The sequence below is a fragment of the Amphiura filiformis genome, chromosome 20 (assembly GCF_039555335.1).
Source record: "Amphiura filiformis chromosome 20, Afil_fr2py, whole genome shotgun sequence".
In the NCBI taxonomy this organism is placed as follows: domain Eukaryota; kingdom Metazoa; phylum Echinodermata; class Ophiuroidea; order Amphilepidida; family Amphiuridae; genus Amphiura; species Amphiura filiformis.
In genome coordinates, this window is record NC_092647.1 from 42,114,216 (window position 1) to 42,139,725 (window position 25,510).

A 25,510-nucleotide genomic window follows, 5' to 3' on the forward strand; every position below is an offset into this window, starting at 1 on the left:
GTGGTCACATATGTGACCCGATCTGGTCCGTGGGGGCCAAAGAAGGCATTTTTGACAATTGAGTTACTGTAATTATTATATTATACAATAGGCTATCATTTACAGAAAACACCAAAGGTCTAGCATACTTGGTTCTAAAGTTATGAAGTTTTTTGATGTCTATTTTCTTATGTATTTTATTGTTTTTTACTCCATATTTTTATCTTTATCTCAGTTTCAAAATTGCCGCCTTTGGCCCCCATGGACCAGATCGTGTCACATATATAACCTGGCACTCCAAAAAGATTTGACCTGAGTACTTTCATCACCATTTTGGTGTCACTCCTTGAAGGCAAAATAGTGTCCCTCTGAATTATTTCGGCCAGGTCACCAGAAATTTCAATTTCATGGTTGTTTGTGTTCTGTGTCCAATGTTTTGTACCAATATAACAAGCTACAGCCTTTTGCTAAGATCCTTCACAGTTTTATCCGACCTGGTACGCTCACGTAAAATCGCGCCTGTGTCACGCGATGCTACACAGAATGATCGGCGAATGAGGTGCTGATGTGATTATGACGTGATTCAATTAGCCAATCCGAACCGCCTTTGTGTCTAAGCCATAAATTGCGCCAATTTGAGGATGGATAAAAACTGTGAAGGAATTTTGCAATTGACAAGTGCTATGCGCACACACACATATGTAATGTTCAAGCTTTAAGATGCAAATCATCGTTCGATTTGGGACACTATCTTACTGTCCAGCTTTACAATAATGTTACCATAGAGCAATTCAGAGTGGTTACTCTTTGGGACTCACCTCTTTGAGGCACTCTCATTTCTGTTGAAGTAAGGCCCAGAGTAACATAAAAACCCTGATGATTAAAACAAATGATGGCAATTGAGAGTACAAACAAGTTTAAATCTGTTACTGTAGAGTGGACCAAAGTAACACTACCTGATGTGGCAGTGACAGCAACATGTTGAGGCAGCAGTTTCATGCTCACGTCTATGCTGTGTCTTTAAGGGCTGGGGTATGAACGTTTGGACAGTATTTATTGTGGGACATTAGAGCACATCAGACATATGGAATGGCATTCTGAATACGAAGAATGTCCTTCTGATATCAAATAATTTCGATAAATAAATTTGATATTTTTGATATTTAACAGTACTTGAAGTAAACTTTATAAATCTGATGATTTATACTTAAAGTGTATGTAGGTGGGATGAAAAGCCGACGACGATCAATTGAAAATTTTGACCTTTCGTATTGAAGATATGGATTTTTCCCCAAAAACAAACAAAAAAAAATAAGGTTTTTTTGGGGAAAAAATCCATATCTTCAATATGAAAGGTCAAAATTTTCAATTGATTGTCGGCTTTTCCTCCCAGCTACATACACTTGAGAATATGTCATTAGATTTATAAAATTTACTTCAAGGACTGTTATATATCGAAAATGTGAAAAATTTGTATTATATCGTGAATGTCAAAAAATGAAAATTATTTGATATCAGAAAGACATGCTTCAGTATTCAGAATGCAATTCGATATGTCTGATGTGCTCTCATGTCCCACAAAAATACTGTCGTAAACGCTCATAAACGCTCATTCTAGATCCCTTGAATTAAAGATCAATCAGACAAATTGTGTTTTTTTTCCCAAATATAGATTTATTTCAGATGATATTCAGTGACCAGCACTGTTTTCAAAGCAGCAGCATTAAGGCACTATCAGTGATTCTCTCAATCGAAAATTAAAACAACATCTGAAATTAATTTTTGCCTTTTAAAACATCTGAAATACCCTGAAAAGTGGACTAGACACAACCTAATAAGGGTACCCGATCACATCTTATGCAATGTTTGACGAGTATGTCCGTATGACGTTTGTATCTATGCAATTGAATGGAGTTTTTCATATGAAAAAACACCAAATGATAATTTTATTGACATATCCTTACTTTTAAGCCATTTAAAAAAGGTAATATTTTTGCTGCTTTACATGGATCACTGATAGTACCTTTAATCTACTGTATTTCCATTACCATTGTTTACAATGCAATATATAGCTCAAAACTTACATACTAGTCTGAATTGTATAACTATTTCCCTTTCACCATAAGGGGAAAAAATCATTTGGTTGTCCTTCCACATCCTGCACCAAAATTTGAAAACTGGAAAAAAGTTGTTACCGTACCAAAGAATACCGACCCCAATTTTTGACATTTCTGAAAAAGGGGGTTTTTTTTCTCAGACTTTTGGAATTTTAATTATGATATTGAAATATCCTCATTGACATCTTATTACTAGTTATTAGCTTTCATTAGTAAGTTTATTGTGCAGTTTTTACTCTGATTTCTAAAATAAAATGAAAACATTGTTTTGAAAAGTGTATCCACCTGCCAGCAGCTACCCTGGAAAAGTTGAAAAAACAACCAAACAATTGTTTTTTTCTTGGCTCATGGGTCATGAAGTGAAACTGCTATAAACCAGACCATGGAATAGAGACCTTTTTTCCGTAAGATCAATTCAAAATTCTTATGGTTAATAATCTTAAATTCCTATCATTACTACTTCATTGTTTCCTAAATTGAATATAAACTGCACCCACATAGTATTTATTACATTTCAAACTGGGATGTTTTGTGATAAAAGCAACATTTATTAACAAAATTTATTATTGGGTTCTTTAGATAGATAAATTTGTCCTGAATATTTTAATAAAATATTGACACTGACTTTCCCTCTTGGCAGAGAACAACATATAGCTGGGCCATATGGGATATATAGGGGGATATATTCCCTCTCCAAGGTAACAAAGAAATTAACTAAAGGAGTGCTTCTTTAGACTACAATGAGCGTGTATGGAAGTTTAGGGAGTCTCCAGCAATATAACATTATGCCTTATATGTTAGAAAAATAATTATCAAGCATGAATCACTTGGTTTTATTTAAAAGAAACACATAACGAATAAAACAGTCAGCTCTCAACACGCGATATTCAAAATTCCCGCATTGGAATTGTCTAAGTGCAATGTTCACTATGAGCTAGTTTTAAATAAAACCATTTGATTTGTGCTTGATAATTATTTTTCTTACATAAGGCATAACATTGTGATTACCGGAGACTTCCTTCAAGGCAATTGAAGGAGTAAAATTTAGGGGGCTAAATTTAATGAGTGAAATGCGATTGATATGTATCACTGTGTAACACTTTTCCAACATGTTGAAAGTGCTGCTTAATTTTCATTCGGGTTACATTGGATCATCCCCTGGGAACCTTGGATAATCTGGTTCATCTGAAAATGAAGAAGGCAAAATATTTAGGGACCAATTAGTGTTATGCAGTTCCATCTTTCCTGTTCCACTGAATTGCTAAAAATTTGTATTTCCCTTTATTTCCTGAAAACCCCCTTCTATGCACATATCTTAAAGCCGTAATGTATGATTTCCGTCAAATTTTAATGGTTATTTAAGCCAAAATGCTGAAATAATATTTATTAGTAACTAGCACTATAATGTTCATGTGCATGACAGCACACATTCTTGCCAGTGAACATTTGGTATTTATTTTATTTAAATGTATTATTATTATTATTATTATTATTATTGTAGTGTGTAAGTTGGGACATGTGTACACAGGAAACATTGGAAAAAAATTGGGTTTGAAAACAATTAACCAATTTCATATTTCATTATGGCTTTAAATTATGTATATCAATCTTGGTAAAGTTGTTAGCCTTACCTGGTCTTATTATTGTATTCTGACATGTGTTTCCATAATATGGATAAGGACATGAGCATGTGAAACAGGTGGTGCCGCAGGTGCTGAGATGCTGGCAAGCTCCTCCATTCAGACATGGATTTGGATTGCAGCAGTCTGAAATTGGAATTTATCAGATAGCTTATAGTTGGTCGTATGTCATAAGTTGGGTATGCAAAAAGGGTGGAGGGACACGTTTTCTGAAAATTGTGATACAAATTTGATTGGCTTTCCATAACACCATATCCTATGCATGTAGTAAAAGTGCCATAACTTTGCAATTATTCAAGCAAGACATATAAAAGTATACATTTTTATAAAGGCAAGACATAAAGGAATCTCAATATAAATACAGATTTGGTGTACAAACAACAATTATGAAGAAAATCACAAAAAGTGAATTTTGGCAATTTTGTTTGGTACATCATAACAAAAAACATGCTTTCCAAAAATTTTGTTTTGTTTTTGAAATAGACCAAATTATAAAAAAAAGAGAAAACCGTTTCTCAGTCGATCATGCTTTTTATGATGAGCATAAATAATTGCTAACCTATAGATGCTGTATTTATTGAGTTATCGTGTACCTAAATCGTCATTTTACCGAGAAAATGAACATTGAAATAAAGGCCATTGAAGTTTAAAGTGGTCACATTTTGCACTTTGATCGAAGCTCACAGGAGAATGCGGCATTTCTTGCTTTTCTACCTTACATTACATGAACATCAGGTAAATCCACAGACCCTTGAGAAGTTAGAGCGAAATCTATTCATATCTTGATGTTTAAATCGGGGGAAAAAACTTGAAAAAAATCCACATTTTATCAGCTAAAACTGAGCCATTTGACCGCTAGGTTTTTGTGAAATCAGTGCTTCCGTGGTGCTTCCATAATATGCGCCGCGCATGCAGATAAGCGTTGCGTATTCGTATCTGTGCATTAACAAATTGTGCGACTACAAAATGTGATGCGTTGTTGCCCGCGTGTACCCCGATGGTACAACAAAGGTTTTCTTTTCTTTTAAATTGCGGAAACGAGTGAAATAGTGAAATAAAATCCATAAAATAGAGCAGTTAGAGTAACAAATCTGGATTTTCTTTCCTTGTATTTATAAAAAACATAACAAAGTAAATACATTTCAAAAAAGCTCAATTTCGCGAAAGAAACAATGTCTAGAGTACACAGCCATGTTAAGCCTAATTTTATGTTCTGTCAGTCTACTGAAGCATATAATTATACATTATTCAGTAAAAAAATCACATCAGTTGAAATGAAAAATGCCAGGGGTGGAGGAGCAGGCGGATGTGGAGCAGGCGGATGCGGGAGTGTGCAATAGGGCCTATGTGAATTCACATATCAGCATGTCAAAACTACTGGGTGCTTTTCAAATCTAGTGAGGGTATGATGTATTGACAGCTTTGAATGTTGAATTTGTACAACTAAACTAAACTAATTACTACACCCCCTGATAAATTTTGTGACTAATTTTGCATTTTTCTCATAAAGTAACTACACACTGGTAACAAAGGTTATGTTAAATGTATATTATTGGGGCAAGGAATCAAATTACTTCACTGAAATTTCAGTGATTCAAGATAAGGCGTTCATGTTAATAATTGAGGTATTGTAAAAAACATACCGCTTGTCTTGAGTCACTGAAATTCCAGTGTAGTACCTGGATGCCTTACCCCTATAATAAACATAGCTTTTGTTACCAGTGTGTTATTTTTTTTTGAGAAAAATGCAAGTATAGTCACAAATTTATCAAGGGGTGTAGCACCACCTTAAATTTTTTTTTTCAATTTTTAATGAAATCCTAGTTGAATTTCAGTATTTTTAGCAATGTACATTTCTCTTCTTGATATTCATTTCCTCAATAATAGAATAACCATCTCGCTAATTACTCGTAAAAATATCATTGACCTTCACAATGTAATTAACATACGTACAATTATTTTAAATAGTTTATTTGAAGCATTAATGTGTCGATAACATATCCTCTAAATCTGATGACATTCTTGCATTAAATACAAATTTTACAGTCATCTGATTTGTAATTGAGGTCCGATTTGAGGAAAACGCTTTTGAAAATTGAGATTTACATAGGCGCTTGTGTATTAATTAATTAGTAATTTTAATTTTTGAGATAATTCTTATAAGTATTATCTCAAAAATTAAGCATGTGTTAAGGTTAAAAATACAACATCAAAAAATACATTTTTTGTCATTTTTGACCATGTAATGGAAATTGTACCCATGCAACATGACATGCGACCAGTTATCAATCAAGAAAATAGACAATTCAGGATAAAAAAGTATAAGCCGCTAAATTAGTGGGGGGGGGGTTGACGAAAGAGACAAAAGGCAGACACCCTCCACAAAAACATTATTTTGAGTTTGAGCAACTACTGGTACAGGCGACTGTATAAATATGTATTATTAATCTATATTGCAATGCTTTTGGGCATTACTTCCATGTTTTGGGTGGTTCCATAAATAAGCCTGCATGCACATTTTAAGCCCAAAGGGACTGTTCACAAACACTTGTTAGGGGGGTCTGATGCAAAACGGGGGGTTCTTAAAAGTTTTGACCCTCCTAAGGGGGGAGGCTGAAAAATTTGACCAAATTTTCCCAGGAAAATTGAGTTTATATGCTTTTCTATGGGGTTGACCCATAATTTTAATGTCAAAAAGGAGGCCCTGAAATTTTTGAGATCTGAAAAAGGGGCCCGAAACATTTTTTGTGATAATTTTTTTTGCATCAGGCCCCCTTACAAGTTTATGAATGGTCTCTAAATTCATAACTCACCTCTTCTGTTAAAATGGGTGTTTTAATTTGTATATTTACTGGATTGAGAAAATCTATTTCAAAAGAGTAGTGACCATTTTTTCCCGCTGTTTACATCTGCAATCATTCCCCGTGTAACATGGACACCAAATGCTTTTAATCATAGTTTGGCCTTTAAAAATAATTCTGTTCAAGTTTTTGTTAATTTTGAATAAGTTTTTCATTGTTTAATCTAAAAACGTGAGTATTATTCAAACTTTGTTAGTTCACAATTTTTATAGCTGCAAACAAATTTCCCTGTGTAATGGTTTCCATAGAGGAAACAAAACCTTGGATTACTAATATTTCATAAAGGAAAGAATGCAAAAATTTTGTCATATCTGTTTTTTAAACCCACTTTTCAGTTAAACTTTTGGCAAATAAAGAATAAACATGCAAAGAATCACAGTGTAACATATTTTTATGAGAAACCAAATGATCTGGTAATATTAGAATTGTTCTATTTCTTGTACATTGTCAAATTTAATTCCTATTCCTATTCAATATTGGATATTTCCATAACCTGACCACCTTTTCTGACTACCTTTTCTGACCACCTTTTCTGACCATCTTTTTTGACAATCTTATTTGACATTATTTTGATGTTTGCTTCATTGTTATTATCTTTACACTTTGCACAATAATGTTGTACCATTCTGGATGTTAAGGGATGAGTCTATAGGAATAACGACCAAACAAAGAAATTCTTGTTTAAGCCGTAATATTGTAGTCTTTCAACCCTTTCACAACTTCAGCTGTGTAACTTACAAAAATTCCCGCTAAAAAGTGGTTCTTTTAATTTTAGAAAATACATTAATAATCGCATTGGACTTTTTTTATTTTTTTTATTATAAATGACCACCAGCCTATAATGTTCTAGTCACACTATAGACTGGGATTACATGTGACGTCATTGCCAGGCAATTGGTCTCTATTGTTCCTTGTCGGAAATATGCCCACGCAGTCAGGGACCGTGCTTTTAAAACTCCCGCCAGATCACAATAAGGCCATTGAACTGCGTAGTAGCCATCGTACTCATTGAAGTATAACGGTATACGTTCCTTACCGACTCATTATTAATGTGTGGAAAGGGGTAAGGGACGGCATTCTGATCATTCTAATCCTTTCTTTTGAGTTCAATAGATAAAAGAAAGGCCTTGAACACAGGTGCCGAGTTGTAGATAATATTTAATCATCAAAGCTGATGGCATAAGAAATTTCGAGGAGGCAGCGCTTATTATTTCTTGTAAACACAATCTAATGTGGTACTCATCACTACATGTAGAAGGCAGGCGGGTCTGCAAATTAGTGCATGAAGCTAGTAAAGATATAGCTTTATGTTCAGTTTAATCAATTAAAATGCTATGGCTGGATATCAAAAAAATCGCGAGGCATTAAGTATTAATTTTTATATTATTATGACAAAATCCAGTCCCTTCTCAATTGAATAGGCTCCGAGATTAGACTTTCCTTTCCAAAAATAAATTATATGGCCTAGAGGACATGATATAGGCCTAATCTAAACCCATATTCGGTATCCAGAAACCTTCACAGTCTGAGCGGCGCTTGCACTCGCATCGCATTGAACTAGACAAAGTTCGCTAAACTGAGGCCTGCTTCAATTGCCAACCTTTATCGAGGGGCGAGTTTGAGGTTTCATAGTCATCTATTACCTATACCATTTTTCACCCGATGTGGCAGTGATGTCAACGCGTTGTGAACAGCTGTTCGGCATTTCGCGCATCTATGCGGTGTCTTTAAGCGGCGTGCGTATGTACACCAGCGCCATCGACCTCCAGCGCAGTGATGCTGCACCTAATAAAATTCGTTTCATATCTCTTTCCCGCCAGGAGTGTCGTAAAATACATCATCTCCCGGGGAGTACAGAGTTATGTTCATTGCATTCTGGAAAGCGGACATTTCGGCTGGTGCCTTCATCACAAAAAAGGAATCCCCGATCATCACGATAATGGCGCGATCACGAACACCCGGCAAGCGGCAGAGCGTTTCAACCAATTACAAGTCTTGATTGTGTCCGTTTGTCTGCAATGCGCGCGGCGCCACGCCGCTCATTGCAACCGGCATGGTAGTATGAAACCAGCACAGAGGAGTAAGATATCTTACTCCTCTGTGGAAACCAACTTTACACTGGCGTGACCCCGGATGTGACGTCACTGTCACATCAGGGTGAAATAGTCTCGGTACCAGCGGTTTGTGCTCCTCCGTCACCGTTAGTGACGGAGGAGCACAAACCGCTGGTACCAAGACTAAGGTGAAATGGTATTGAACAACGCAAACCAGCCAAATTTGTCATAAGTTTGAATAGCCATTAGAACAACCGTGAATATAGTGTCAGAAAGTCTTACACATCTTAGTATAACCTTGTCGTTAGCGTGATACTGAATGCAGCGCCATATTTGGAATATATTCGTACACGGTGTGGGCAAATAGTTGCTCAAATGTAGGCTAAGTAGGCCTAAATCATGAAAATCGCTTAATCGGAATAATACTAACCAGTAACGGACACGAGACAGCACTACTTTTGAAGTTTGAGGTAGTAAAGCTTTTCCTTGTTATAAAAAACAAGGAAAAGGCAGTCATTTTTATCACAACGCGATATTTAAAAAAGTACATTTTGAGAGGGCCTACGCTGGTTCTTTTGATTCTAGTGTAAAATCTGTTCATCACATGTAGTCCGATTTGGTATCTATGGTCTCATCAAAGTCTTGAGAACTCTTTTGATGTTATGTTGGTTAACAAAAGCGATACTGTTAAAAATAGCGGTATTTATGCAAGTTTAACGTATCTATTGTGTAAAATGCATTGAGAATTGTCGGCTAAAGAGGGCATAAATTAAAATCGCGCAGAGTAATAGCAACAATAACTATCTACATTCCAAGCGGAAACGCTTTTCAAAAAACATACCACCTTTTTGGACAATCGCTGAAACCGAAATATGAAATTCCAGGCCATCTGTAAAAAGTGCGTGAGCAGAAATGACCATGAACTTGGGTCACCGAAACAAGTGTTTATATTGGTGTCAGGCCTATCATAGTGATACAACAATTAGCCCCCAATAATGGCTTTCATTTGAACCGTTATTTGTTAAACTGCGATTTTTACTTTTTGAGAAATCAATGAATGTATCAAAAAACTTTTCGAAAGTCGATTTAAAATGGCATAACCCGTTAAGTGACATAAAATTGAAATTATCAAGTGAAATTTGTTTTGTTTTTCCATACTTCCATGGTTTTTCACAGGGCAGTTAACTTCTCAGTTTAGAGAGGAGACAGTTATCATTTCAGGTGCTGGGTCAATAATCAATAGAGTAATCACAATTACCACTTCACAAGGTCATATTCATGATATTTGTCAAACATGCCCTATATATTAAGGGTGCAGCATGAATGTGAATATGGGTTTAAGGGTATACAAGGTATTGTTGGTCGAAGCAGATTTTCATTTATCTGAATCAATATATTATTGAAAAATAACACTTTGGTGTTTTGCAGAAGTTCATTATACAAATCATATACTTTGGAAAACTTGCTTATTTATTGTTTATGAGTTATGTACGTTTTACAAAAGTGTTGTTGTTTCAGCCCTCTCTACAACATAACTCAAGAACCACAGGACCTACAAAAGTATATCTGTGATATTTGAATTATTCTACACGTTCGCTATGAATAAGCCCAATCGCCATAACTTTCTGGTTTTTTGGGACACTTTGACCTCTGACATATCTGGAAAATTGCTGTAATCATTAATTTATTATTGTAATAATGTTATCATTATAAATAATAAAATAATTAATTTATACAATAATCAAATTTTTGGGTTTGTTTTTATTCTAGTAACACGTTTTAAATTATATTTTGTACGCTCTAAACCCCAATTTTTCTGAATTTTCCCGATAGGTCAAAGGACAAAGTGTCCCAAAACTGCAAAATGTGTTCCACAATGCATTGCAAACTTCCAATGCCGATTGGGCTTATTGAGCAATGCAATTTTTGCTAAAGCTCACTACCATTTGCAAGGTGCTGTGAACTACTTTGTTTTCTGCTGCTTCGACCAACAATACATCGTATACCCTTAATTGTCCATCAGACAGACAAAGTCTGAACAGGGAAGTGCATGCTGAGGGTAACACTAGGGAGCTAGCACTCGTTCGAATGAAGTCAGGAAAATTGGATGTGTGTGCAAAATTTTATTTTATTTGTTTTAAACCAGGGTTTTAAATAATTTCATTTACCATGAAAGTGTTGTAGTTTGAAGTTTTTATTAGGAAATTGCTTTTACATCAGTGGCACTCGATCCGATGGTGCATCCAAGACATTAAATATACAAACAAAATTGTACTACAAAACAAAATCAAAGGATACTCGACCCGTACTCGACAAGCAAAAGGTACAAATAAATAATCTAAAGTGAGAAAGAAATAACAACCATGTACCCTTAAAAATGTTGTATATCTATTAACAAGTCCCAGAGAAAAGCTTGCTAATTATCACCCAGCATGACTGTCTATGATTATGGTGTAAAACACTAGGATCCAAAACATTCTCATCTATTAGTGCACAGTTCTTTAATCCAATTTGTACATTCATTGAATAACCTTTGAAAATTGGGGTACAAAAACCTCATACTCTGCAACTTGAGGTCAAATTTTGCACTATGATTGTTTAGTTAATGTTATTAGACTATGGCATTGGGATAAGGCCATTGTAGTCTATAGTGTAAGAATCAAATATCACAGGGCTCACTGTAAAAGCTGGTCAGAAAAGGTAGTCAGAAAAGGTGGTCATGTTATGGAAACACCCTTCAATATTGGCATATGATGAAATTGCTCACACAATCACTTTAAAAAATTGATAGACGGTAACAGTTACTATGAATGCTACACTCAATTACAAAGTTCGATCCCCATGTAACATGATTTTGTGGAAACCATGGGGAATGTGTTTTTCCCAATGCATGTCCTAAAGACAGTGTTAATAGGGATGACCAATGAACCATCAACATGATTAGAACGCTCCCATAGACATGCAGGGAGCTCAACTGTGCACTGCTTGCACAGACATTTCTAAATTGATCTCATTCTTTTATTTTTCAATATTTTTCTGTACAAATTGAGGAAGTGAATACCAATTATATTTTGTAACTATCTTGCAAATTACAGCAACACAACTTATTTCATTTTCCTGTAAGTGAGAGTCAAAATTGTTCCATCGCCACAGTGCGTTTAATTGCCAGTGGCTAAGTTCAGCACTGCTCAAGAATGGCACAAAATATTCATGTCAATAATTTCAGGTGAAAAACGTGGCCTACTGAGCTGTAATTTGGCATAGTTGCCAGTAATACCTCTATCATACCCTCTGTAAAAAGGGAAAAAATTGAACAAGTAGATCTCGAGTTACAAATTAAATCACCAGCTTCCCTTTGGAATTTCCATACTCCTTTCGAATCATGCTAAGAAGACACCTTAATTTCTGAACATAAATGTGAAGTTTCGTGCTCATTCGATGTATTTTTCACCTGATTTCAACCCTAAACGTTTTCTTATATTTAGGCCTATACCATCCACAACTTGCTGCTGGCTATACCTTGTTTAGAACTTTCAAAAGAAGTACCTGAATCTGCAACCATAACTGTTTCAAAATAGCCCGCGAAAGTCATGCAGGTGACTCCGAGGTCATGCATTGAATTGGTTTGAATGAAGAATACTACGGGAACCAGCACCTTTTGTTAGAAGTCACACATGAGCATGATGAGTGAAGTAGATAACCTCTATTGTTGTGAATGAGTCAATGACCTTCAATGACACTTAAGATTTTGTTTGCATACACCTACTAATTGGTCATATTAAACCCAATAACATTGACATTTTTGGTTGTGAAAAAAAAAAGTTCACCTGGACTTAGTGCAATTTTGATTTTGTACCATATCGGCCATCTTGGATGATTTTTGGCAAATGTTCTCTAAATGCATGATTTCAATGCCTCGGTTTGAAAAAATAATTTATGCCATTGACTAGTAAAGTGCCATTTCATAAGAAACCCTTTGATACTTTCACAATATGCTTGTTTCATGTTTGCATATATGTTAAAATAAAGAAATATATAAAGGTAAATATATGCTTATGCCAATTTTGCTCCCAATTGCTATTTTTGGACCTTGTCATTTTATTTCGTTCCAATGACCGGTCAGAATTGGAAACTTTGAAAATTCATAATTCGAAAAGTTTTTGACCGATTTTGACCATTTAACCACCAAAATACTTCTGTTGATGAGTTCTATCCAGAAAACAATCTTTTGTAGCAATAGGGGCAACATGAAATTTTGATGGTTATCCCTAGTGTTAATTAGTTCAAGCAGCAATGACGTGTGACACTGTAAATTGGTCCACATGTGTAAAACAAATAGGGCTATACACAGTGGCGTAGCTAGAGGGGGGCAAGGGGGGCAACTGCCCCCCAATATTCCATTCCGTCGGTTCAGACAGGACCGTCAGTTCACTTTGAGTGGTCTACTAAAGTGCCGCCGCAGAGCGCCGGTCGGCAAATCATGCATCTGCATGCGATGTATACTCACGCGGCATCGTCGGTCATGTGAACTTGACTAGGCTTATAATATTATGTGCATGAAAGCATTGTAATAATAGTATGTATACTGATGCCGAAATGTATATGGCCCATTTCACGGTTAGGCGCCACTTTTTGATTTTCAACATATCTGGCCTGTATGGCACGCCACACCGGACAAAAAACGGCGAGACTTAAAAAATGACGTCCAGTTTAAAAAATGACGCCAAGAATGAAAAAAATGACGTCGAGAATGAAATGATAACGTCGAGTTTTAAAATACGACGTTGAGTTCAAAACGATGACGTTGAGATTGTAAAACCAACGCCGAGTTTGTAACGGCAAGTTTTTTCGCGTCCAGACTTTTTTCGCGTCCAGATTTTTTCGCGTCGAGAAGCGCCCTCTATAGATTCTGATTGGCCATGTTGACATGGTCCAAATAGCTAGTCATTTTCAATATCTGCAATGGCGGAAATAAAAGAATATGGTGAGTGTGGCAAATCTTATGAGTGAGATTCAGAGGACAGACATTGATTCCGAGGTTAATTCCGTGGAAAGACTAGGAAGAATATGGTAGAAGAGCATTTGTGTAATTAAGTTACGACCTTTCTAGCTGTATACTTGCCATAGTCAGTTCAATGGAATGACTCTTATGTCGTGTGAAATTTAAATAACCAGCATAACATGATATACAAGGTGTACCAGAAATACCCTGGTGAATGAATTTGGACATAAGTCAAGAAATAGGCATCGGAAAAAATGTAAAAACCGGCGTTTAGCTCATTGTATTGTGCATCATATTATTATAATATTATTATGTATGCAAATTATATTTGATTTGGTTGACTGTTTGTGAAGAAATGAGCGATTAGGGCCTACATAATCATGACAATGCCCGCATCAATGCAATTTCCGCGGGGAAGTGACGCGTATGTATAGGGCTATTAAGTCTCCCATTTCAGCACCGCAGTCACCCAAAGACCCCATATTTGTTTTTATTATCACATGCTCTGTCACCCAAATACTCCTTATATTTTCCTTTTGATCTGTCACCCAAAGACCCTTATACATGTATATCCATTTGAACAGCAACGAGTCATCTATCACTGATTTTGTTACTTATTTTGAAATAACAAAGCCATTTGAGCTAGAAATTCAATTTTCGAGGGTCTCGTCCGAAGACCCTATTTTAAAAAAGGTCATTCTTACCCAATGCTCCGACTAATTTAGATCCAAACGGTCCGTCTGTCACCCAATGACCCCATATTGTGTGCATTTTGATCTCACCAAATGCCAATATGTATGCTCTCACCCAATGACCCCATATTTTTTTATATTTTGCTCTCACCAAATGCCCCTTACTGTGAAAGTGTCAGCAGCCCCACACCTATATCCATTTCATATTGAAGTGCCCCCCCTGCTTTTTCATACTGCTCGCCCCGTCCTTATAAAGATTGTGTATCTCATTAAATTTAGTCCTCTTATAATCCAACGGTGTTATGTTAATCCTGCTTTAAGCAGTCATGTGGAAGCATTAACATCTAGGGGAGGGGCGCTAGTAGGGGACGAGCATTCGGTTTGGCTGATGTGACTTTTTGTGCGCACAAAAATATTTCAATTTTGGACTATTGTAGTCCTAGATGAACGTGCGTTTTGCTATTTTGATTGGTCATCGCGCACGAAGCGCGTACAATTGTGTAATTTTACCCATTTGGTCCCAAAAAAGGTGCTAAAAAGGAAGATGCACATGGGAATTATTACTTTGTTTCTTCTATTATGATTTTTAGGGGGACGTGGTTCAATGTGTTCTAGCCAATTTACAGTGTAATTGTTGATACTGTGCAATGTTTTGTTTAAAACTTTTGCATTCATTATTCAGGACAATATTTAAAGTAACATTTTGTCCAGGAAAACTTTGATTTCTGCAACAAACTTATTGAACAGATTAAACTTATTAACAGATTATTTAAAGAACGATAAGAATTTTACCAAAATATAAAGCCCATTGGCATGTACTTTGTTTGAATTTTTGATATTGGCAACCTTAATGATAATAATAAGTTTATATTCATTATGAGCGATAATGAGAATGATGCCATCACTGATCTTGCTAATTTCATTCATTCTGCTTAAAAAACGTTCTTTAAACATGTTAAATAATTTCTCATGTTCATAATAATATGTTGTATTCTCTATGTTCGATCCTGTATCATTTAATGTCTAGTTTGACTTATACCTGCTTTGTTTGGGTGATTGTCTATAAAATGCTGATTCTGATTCTGAATGAACTTTCTTTCAAACTTGAAATGAAGTGATTGATTCATGCGTTATGTAATCGCTAATTTATTCGCAATCATTCAACCGATTCAAGTAAAACCATCGTATTATAATGGGCTATACGCTGTTTTTTAAATATTTGGATTCTGATGCCTATTTCTCAACTTAGGTCCAGTTGTTTATTTTTCTGGGACACCCTGTACACTCCCCAGAGCCAATTGGTCAAACATGAATTATCACTCAAATTATTGTAACAGGTAGGCCTATAAATTTCATGTTTTGTCTTACGTTGCCTCCATACCCAATGTGTCTTTGTTAACCCATTTTGACCCTACCTGCTACCCATACCTAACATTACATCACTGACCTTGCCCATTTCCTGTCCTATCCTTGCAATGTGACCTGATAACCATGGTAACCCACCCCATACTATGTGCTTTTTCATGTGCTAGGCAGTTCTGCACTGACCTCCGCCAAGTCAAGACCATGCTGGATTCAACCATAGATAAGGAGACACTATCACTATCATGGACTTAAACAAACATGCATAGCACTTACCTACAATGAAACATGAACAATATACTGCCAATAATCACGCTCAAGTGCTATCTTTATCATTGTTGTTTCTTTCAAATATGAATAATATTAGTAAATAATCAATAAATTGCATGGTTTATAATAATTACTAGTATTGAGATATAATATATACAGAAAGGCTATAGAGGGCGCTTCTCGGCGCGAAAAAATCTGGACGCGAAAAAAATCTGGACGCGAAAAAACTCGGCTGTTACAAACTCGGCGTTGGTTTTACAATCTCAACGTCATCGTTTTGAACTCAACGTTGTATTTTAAAACTCGACGTTATTATTTCATTATCGACGTTATCATTTCATTCTCGACGTTGTTTTTTATTCTCGACGTTAATTTTTTTTATTCTCGGCGTCATTTTTTAAACTGGACGTCATTTTTTAAGTCTCGCCGTTTTTTGTCTTATATCGCGTGCCATAGGCCTGGTGTGTAAAAAATAATGGGGTTATATACAGAATTGACTGTTGGTGATTTTTCATTGTCTCTGTATGGCCTACCTCCACTAGCTTAATCGGCCTTTCTGCTTTTATCGTTCTGGGCCCACAGGGGTCAGAAGTGGTCAAAAAGCACATTTCACTAGCAACCTGGAAACAGACATTTATTTTCTAAATGCTGCCACTTTTAACTATGTTGAGCCTACCAGCTGCTTTTGTTGTTTTTATGTAGTGAACAAGTACACTATACAGCCATACATGAACAAAATATTAGTTGTCAGTTAAACTATCATGAGAACCATTTAAATTTCTAAATTCGGATGTGACATTTTCCGTTCACATCTATGTACCTTATTCAATGTGGAATAGATAGACTTATATTTTACATGAATGGCAAACTAGTGTGTTTTAGTAAAGTTCAGAGTCTTGTTACTATTTGTTGAACAAATTACACTTGTTGCTCTTAATATGTAGATACAGCGATATTTTGAATTTTTGCCAACAAATTCTGTTCACAATTTTGTCACATCCGATTATTTTTCCAAATAGCATAATTTAAAACAAATATGTGGCAGAATTTTTCCTCTTTGATTTTTAAAAATCTCCTGCTATGAGCTATCTAATGACACCATTTAATGAAAACTCCTTCATCAACTTAGCTTGCAGATGTCATTTCAAAGTTTCCGTTCACATGTGTCACATCAATGGTACCTGTCACATCCAAAATAGTTTCTTCAAAGAACTAAGACAGGAATGGGACTAGGATGCCAGTTTGAAGTTATTTCATTACAGGTTTGTGGGGGATCAAAAGGCACAACAAATCATTAATTCAGTATGCCTTCTTTAATTGTGACAGGAGATTAAAAAGCTTCAATTTCCGCTCACATGTCACATCCTCAAAATTAGTAGTTTTTAGGCCAAAATACTTTATAATAAACTACATGATATTTGACTTTCTAAAATAGGTTTATTATTTCATACATGTCACATATGATTATTTCATGGCTTTGTTGTTGTCTTTAGGGGACAGTTTTGTATACAATTTACAGAAGCAGATGTGACATTTTCAATTGTGAACGGAAAATTTCAGTATTATAAACATTTTGCTTGTCAAAAATATAAAGGGTCGGGAAAAATATTTTAGCATTGCTCAATTCAATAGAATCTCACAAAATATATGTGTTAGAAGTACCCAAAGCTTATATTTTTGACAAGCAAACTGTTTATAATAATGAAATATTCTGTTCACAATTGAAAATGTCACATCCGCTTCTATAAATTGTAAACAATGTTTTAAAATGAACACTAACACATGTTGATATATTTCAATATATCCCATTTAATTTACTGAGTGTGTGAAAACTCTTTGAATCATTATTTTCTGAAACATACTCTGCTTTACAGTGTGTGGTTTCCGTTCACATTGACATCAGTCACATCCTAAATTGCACAATTTAATATCAGAATCTTGAATTTGACATGTGTTTTCAAACTGGCTGATATTATTTGTGAACATTACCCATATTATGACCTTCAAAGCTGTGAAATATCAGAGTCATTCATTGATTATTAAAATTGTTGAGTAAACCTTTTCATGTCAATTTCCCTTTTTTACAAAAAAATTACATTTAAGTGGCCATAAATTTGTCATTACACAACAAAATTTGCCCAAATTTGGTCAGAAGGGAGCCCATGACATACTCGTTTATTTTAAATGTCTATTATATATGTATTGGACACTCGCAGTATAAATATACACTACTCAATATTTATCAAATTCATTAAAAAATTACATAACATGAGATAATAAATCATAATTTTCTTCAAGAAGTAGAGAGATTTAAGCTAGGAAATGATATTTTTATGAAAATCTGGTCTTATTTGGAAAAGAAAACCCCTATTAATTTATGAAATTTAATCCATTTTGAAAATTTCAAGTTTTTTTCACCAAAAGTGGCGCCTAACCGTGAAATGGGCCATATACGTACTAATATTTCTTGCTTGATACAATAAAGATTCACATTTTGATTATGTTAATAATTGGAGTTCAACATTATATCAGTATTTGTATTGGGATTTAGACACACTGGCACACTGTGTAATTGAATTATTTAAAACTTTCAAAGACTATATAAACATGTTCAAACATTATTTCCTTGTCTATTCTTTAGTGATTTTCACACAATTTCAAAGGAACAAAATGCTATATAGGCCTACCTAAATGTAAAAACATGCACGAAAAATTGGCCCTCCACAACGCTAAAACCTCAGAGCTTCCATGGCTGGCTTCGCCCCTGGACCCCACCAGGGGCTCCTAAGACGGGCCCCTGGACCCCACCCACTTATCGCTCCGCTCGCTACGCTCATCTTTTAAATATATCTTGTCGGTTCGTGGAACAAACTTGCCCCCCCAATATCACAATACTGGCTATACATACCTTTTTACATTTCGTGAAATGTGAATTTATTTAAAAAAGCTCACTGTAGCTCGAAATGCCCAGGCTGGTTACATGGTACAATATCTGTGATACGTCTGTACTTACCACTGCCAATGTAAAGGAGAAGATTAGGTGATCCTGCACCAGGATTGGTCACTACATTTGGGGTTGCCATGTTCAATAGTTTAGTAACTATAGCACCTGGTGTCAGAGCTGGGCATAACCCTCGCAGAATGGCAGCAGCACCTGCAAGAGATTTCAATATGGTTCCAATAAATTGAGCTTATTTCATTGACAAGAGCTTGGGCTATAGAACCAAATTGTTCAATCTTTCAATCAAACACCAACGCTGGGTCGATCCTTATTGTTTATGAAATTAATTAATTGACTATTGTTAATTGTGATAACATTTAAGTCCTTGCATGTAATGATATTGACCAATACATTAATTCTAATCAATTATAAATAGTTGATAGTTCATTTCTAAAGCATCGAAGCTGCATCGATAGGAAATAAATGTAAATCACTGTGGGCCTCAAGGAAGAACAGATGATTAATTGTGTTTTCAACTGATTGAGTGTCCCAGGTTAAAGAAGAAATAAAACAAACAAAAAACTATTTTTCCTTTCTGTTTACAGTACGACAGCAACTTCATGACCTCTTTTGTTCGACAGAAAATTTATACGGGTTGGTGAACACGAGTTACGTAACGCAATGTTGAAATTTTAGCCGGCAAACATGTTTTATCAAAATAGCTCCAGAAATGGAAGACACGGGTCGTATATTGCTCCATTTATGTACCCTAACCACAGATAAGATATCAAACATTTGTGTAAAGCAACAAATAACTTGTAAAAGTTGAATTAAATGGACAATACAGAAGCTTGAACATGTCCAAAGTAGCTCGGAAAATGAGAAAAATAGCATGTCACGAACACAAAAATGTTCATATCATCAAGCAAGAAAAAGCGCGGAATCAAAATGGGTGTCATGTTATAGAATAACTAAAGTGAGCTTGCCTGAAAATTTCATCAATTTTGGTTGGGGTATATTTTTAGTCGTATATTGAACACGTTGAAATGTTTATCTTTGTGCGTGACTACTGTCACGCAATATACTGTAAGGCCGATCGATGTTTTTCCTGCAAAGAAGCTTGCATTGTCAATTGTCCATTGTTAGGTATTTACCTTGAAAATAATACTTCCAACGTTTAAACAATTTTAAAGTCAGCATAAAGGTTTGTGTTACATTATTTGGACGGCGTTAATTCATTCCAGAAATAGAATTCACGAGTGAGCCATGAGTGGGAATAACATTGCTATTATTACCGTATCTATCAAATCACTGGTATGGCTTGGTGGTAAATAACGGGGGTAAATTAAAAATTTGGAAGTTCGATCTTGGTTCGAACCCCGCTAGCACCTCTCTTTGATTTTTGATTTTACATTGCTATTATTACCGTATCTATCAAATCACTGGTATGGCTTGGTGGTAAATACCGGGGGTAAATTAAAAATTTGGAAGTTCGATCTTGGTTCGAACCCCGCTAGCACCTCTCTTTGATTTTTGATTTTATTTTAACTCATTTTTTTAAATCCTAGTTTTCATATTTTTATTAAATTTGAAGTTTTGTTATTCCAAAAATGATAACAATATTTATAATATTAATAAATAACTGTCAGGAAGGTTTTCACATTACTTTTGAAGCAGGAGTAGCGAGATAAAATGAAAGAAAGCACCTAATATCTTGACCGCTTAACTATGGGGGATTAAATAAGACATCAAAGTTAGTTGCTCTATCTGAAAACGAACTTGGCTGATTCCAATTAGGTGTAATCCGAGGTGTAAGTTGGACATTGTGTAAAAATGACAAATATGCCAAAATATTAGGTTTGAAATTGCGTGCTTCTCGTGATTTAATATGTATGCATAAAAGCTCATAAAATATGTTGTCGATAGGGGAGGGGTCTAGTCCAATTAAAAAATTGTGGAAATCTGTGTTGATGTTCCTTTATTTGATAATCCTACTCCAAGTATATAATCTTGAACTTAAAAATTACTTAAGTTTGACATGCTTTATTTGAAATTATTTCATATTGAAAGCTACTGAACTTAAATGCAATTTTTAAAAAAGATATCAAATCGAATGTAGGATTAGGCCCAAATATGAAATGCTTAGCAACAAGAAATAAATCATGAAAAAGGTGGGCCTTCAAGCTGACATTCATTAGGCCTATATTATTAAAGACAAAAGGGAGAGAAAAAGAAAGAAAAACGAACTAAAACATTCTAAGCATAATTCCATGATGGGAATCGAACTCTCAACCTTCCGCACTGAAGACCTTCGCTCTGTCCACTAAGCCATCGCATCTTGTTATTGCAACGGGTATTATTGTGCTATCTTATTTCTCGTTCAACATGTCACAGTATCTCACTCAACAACAGTCTTTTTAAAACTGCTTGTACTTCAGTTAAATGAGATGATACTACCTTCTTAGACGACTATAATATTTTGTTACACAATAGAGTATTTTGCATTAATAAAATATACAACAATAGGCATTTTTAATTGCTATATTGATCAATATAACATGCTTAATAGACATCAGTGCCGGCTGGGATCCATTTCGTGAAGCATCGTGACACTTGCAACGTGCGCGTACGACACGAGGACTCAAAGAACACAACTTTTCAACCTACGACTAGGTTGTTCCACCGCTAATTTTCGCTGAAAATTTAATACAAGCTCTGGTTAATTAATTATGGTTTATCATAACAGAAAAGCATTAGACCGGCGTTTCCTCCAAGCTGTAGATATAACCATTTTAGTGATCGTGACATGCATTTTCTCTCATTTTTTAGGCTACTTCGCGCTCCAAAAGCATTCATTTTTTTCCACAATAATTCAACTTTTACACGTTATTCTTTGCCTTATACTCATGTTTCATATGTTATCTATGGGCTCAATATGGAAATGAAGGGAGGAACGACCATTCCATTTTTTTTGATGTTTTCTGAAAAACCGTATTTGCCACCTGATTTTCAACATTACGTTACGTAACAGCAGAGGTCACGCCGTTAAAAATTACCGGAAGTGAGCTAAGTTGCTGTCGTACTGTTACTCATCGGTGAAATAGGTTTTACAATAGACGTAAAATAAGCTGAGAATTACAGCAAATTATATTAACATTTAAATAATTTAAAATTATATTAACATTTAAATCTGTAAACATCATGTAAATCTAATTCTTAAGTTTCTGCTCACTCAAAACTTGTATTTCAAAAGTACCGGGCAAAAGTAGTAGTTTTGTAGCCGGGAGAGGGGCACAGCCATGACCGTTTCGAAGGGGGCACATCTATACAGATATATATGCTATACGGGGGCACAGAATATGTTTGACAATTTTGCGCTTAAAATATTATTTTCTTGGGGTGGCAGGGGTACACCCAAGTTTTTTTTTCAAAGAGTGGGCATCATATGTCTATAATACAGATTGGCACAAATTGGAAAGTCAGGTCCACTTCATTCTAATCTTTAGTCCATAGTGCCATGCAGAGAAGGTTTAATAAAGAGGAGGGTCAACAGAATTATATCCTTGAGATAATCCCATAGGTAATCCTGTCGCATCTATTCTAAAGCAGTATACAGATTTTTTATTGTACGTACACTATGTAAGTTATTTAATCTATTGCCATTATCTTTCCAGTTCTGTTTAAGTTCTAACGAATGTTTGATGACGTAAAATCGATAATATATTTCTGCTAGATATATTGTATCTAACATTATCGATTTTTCTGTATACGACTATAGTCCTTTATTCTCAAGTAGAATAAACATCCACTTGAAATATCCTGTGATGTTATGTGTGTGACCGCCCATGGTTGACCGATTTTCACTTCAGAATTGGAAATATTTCCAATGTTTCTATAGAGAATTTGTTGAAAAGTATGAAACGCGTGTGTTATTGGACCTGCTGCTTGGATGGAATACCACATGTGGATAATACAAGAAAGAAATCGAGTGCTGTAAAATTTCCCACCAAATCAGCCCTTTTTTTGTAAATATATAAATTTCTATAAAGAAGAAATTTTTAGGATTTTTTAGAGAGGTGATGAACTGATGATTGTTGATCATTTCTATTTTATTATTTTATGTATTTTCCTATCATTTCCTGCAAACCTAATAAAGATATTCTGATAATTGAAAACATTCTTTTCATAAATAATAGAGGCTGAAAGTGGCAACAAGCAGCAAAAATTATAATTTGCCATATGGAACAGTCATATTTTATCCGAAATCTGACAAGATGACAGGGTCTGCATGCATGGTGTGCATGGCATGATGACATGCACACACTGACCTATCCCTATTAAAAGCAGTTAGCTGCAACTTGTGTATCACACCCATCCCGGGTTCAAACTCCATTGTGGTATTCTATTGTAAAGCAGCTAAATAGGGTGATTCATCATTTACTTTGAATGAGCGGTCTTAAGCGCTTCAGACTCAGTATTATACGTACAATATTGTATGTACAATATTTTTCGATGACGTCAGAAAGTATTGCACGCATACAATAAAAAGTATGTACCGGAAAATATATATTTTGCCACAATCATTGGTTGCTTAATTGATAATGGAGTTGCCAAATTTCTAAGAGTGGTAACTTAGTGCAGTGTTCGTGTAACGGAATGATGAACATCTTTTATGTCTTCTTGTATTCAACTGTACTTGAATTATTATATAATCAATGGGCACCTTTAAAGTTAATAATATTAATACTGATATTAATATAAAAAAATATTAAAATTGTAATAATAATATAAATGGCACATTCAGTTATTATTTATTTATTTATTTATTTATAGATTGATTTATTTAGGCCTATTTGTTTATTTATTTATTGATTGATTGATTGATTGATTGATTACTGATTGATTAATTGATTTAGAGATTCATTTATATTTAGTCATATATTGATTTAGTCAGTTTCTTAAGTATTATTTGTAGGCCTATGTATTTATTCTGATTTTGATTTTATTGATATTGATATTTTTATTATTTTTTTAAGTTTTGGCTTAGCATTTGTTACATTATAACACGGTGTGTTATGAATTTGCAACACCTTTTTACATGTTGATATCGGTGAGGCATGTTATGATGGTGTATGTTATAGGCCTACCTATGATCATCACAATACATCCATAAACGTGTTAATGCAGTAACCGTAGCTTTATAGGGGCCCGGGAGCACCCCCCCCATTGATCTGAATTTTAGAAAATCCATAGGAAAACTGCCAAAAACGGCTTGTGCCCCTCCCCCCTCATCAGACCCGGATGCAACGCCTTCTATACTTTTTCATTAATTATAGGCCTATTAATAGTAATGCGTTGAGATTTTAAATAGTAATATCCGCCTTTTTTTCTTTCTTTTTGAAATGATATACTCGTTACAAAAACAAATCAGCATGGAAAACATTTTTTTTTTCGTCAGAGGCAGATATTTGGTCTAATCAGTGTAAGCTACAAAATAGACGATCTTTTAAAATCATTTTTAAATGGCTTTTTTTCAACCTTATTGTTTGTATTTGTAATGTTCACACAATCTGACAATGTCCCAACTTATACCTAATGTGAATCGAGCCATTTAACACGTGCTTGTAGGACAACGATTTTGAATTAAACATGTTAATTGTGATATTTTAATTCCCCTAGAACACCACAGTTAAGCGTCCAAAATTGTAAGTGGGCTTTCTTTTATTTTACCTCATTATTTCGTTAAAATTACTCGGAAACCCTCCTAAGAGTTGTTACTAATAAACATTTCATAATTTTGGGCAAAGAATAGCCAAATAGTTGACCGAAATCGTATATTTGCACCAATATTTGACTGAAATCGTATATCAGCATTAAACCATCCCTTCGTGGCTTTATTGCAAGCCAAAGTGCTGCTAAATGTGAAACGAGATTACTTGAAATATATATTTCAGAGTTGAAAGAGTTTCAACTATACGAACATATTTCTGAAATATGTCTCTCTGATTGGTTGATTGTCAAGAGGATTACGACATCCTCAAAGCCTCCTGCTGTAATTCTCTATTCGATATCTATTATAGGACCGATCTTTTGAAATCCACACAACCGTGTCAAATGAAATAGTCTCGAATCATAATTTGTGCACAATACAACGTTGATAGGCCTACCGCACGTCAGATTTGAATTTTATTAAAATAGGCATAAATTACATTGAACAGGTTGAATGCTGGCAAAAGTAGACAAAATAACTATGGGTCGAATTTACATTAATCAGTGTCCAGGGCCAGGATAACATTTAGGACTCCTTCGCATTCTAAAACAATACTTCACCAAATGTCCTTGCTTTCATTTTCTCATTTAATTTGTTTTAATTTTAATTAATTTCTTTATCCACTGGCTCTGTGGTAAATCCGGTATTGCCAAATATTTCTCGTCCATTACCCGTGTTAATCTATTTATTTATTAAAATGCACCATCTATTAAATTCCTGTAATACAATGTATAGGCCTAGTGTATTTGATAACAAAGTTGTTTTATTTTTGATTGGAATTTGGGGTTCCATAGATTTACAAGTGGTCTGTTTGTACATTAT

General features: G+C 34.9%; 1 protein-coding gene across 1 annotated transcript in view; it reads right to left on the reverse strand.

The window, feature by feature from the left end:
• Positions 1-1,585: 1,585 nt before the first annotated feature.
• Positions 1,586-25,510, reverse strand: part of LOC140143109 (extracellular serine proteinase-like) — a 99,561-nt gene continuing 75,636 nt past the window's right edge. The window contains exons 9-11 of the mRNA XM_072165161.1: positions 18,991-19,131; positions 3,728-3,862; positions 1,586-3,281 (exon numbers count right to left, since the gene is read on the reverse strand). Coding sequence (XP_072021262.1) covers positions 3,238-3,281; positions 3,728-3,862; positions 18,991-19,131 — 320 coding nt within the window. The 3' untranslated portion in view covers positions 1,586-3,237. The remainder of the gene's footprint in view (positions 3,282-3,727; positions 3,863-18,990; positions 19,132-25,510) is intronic.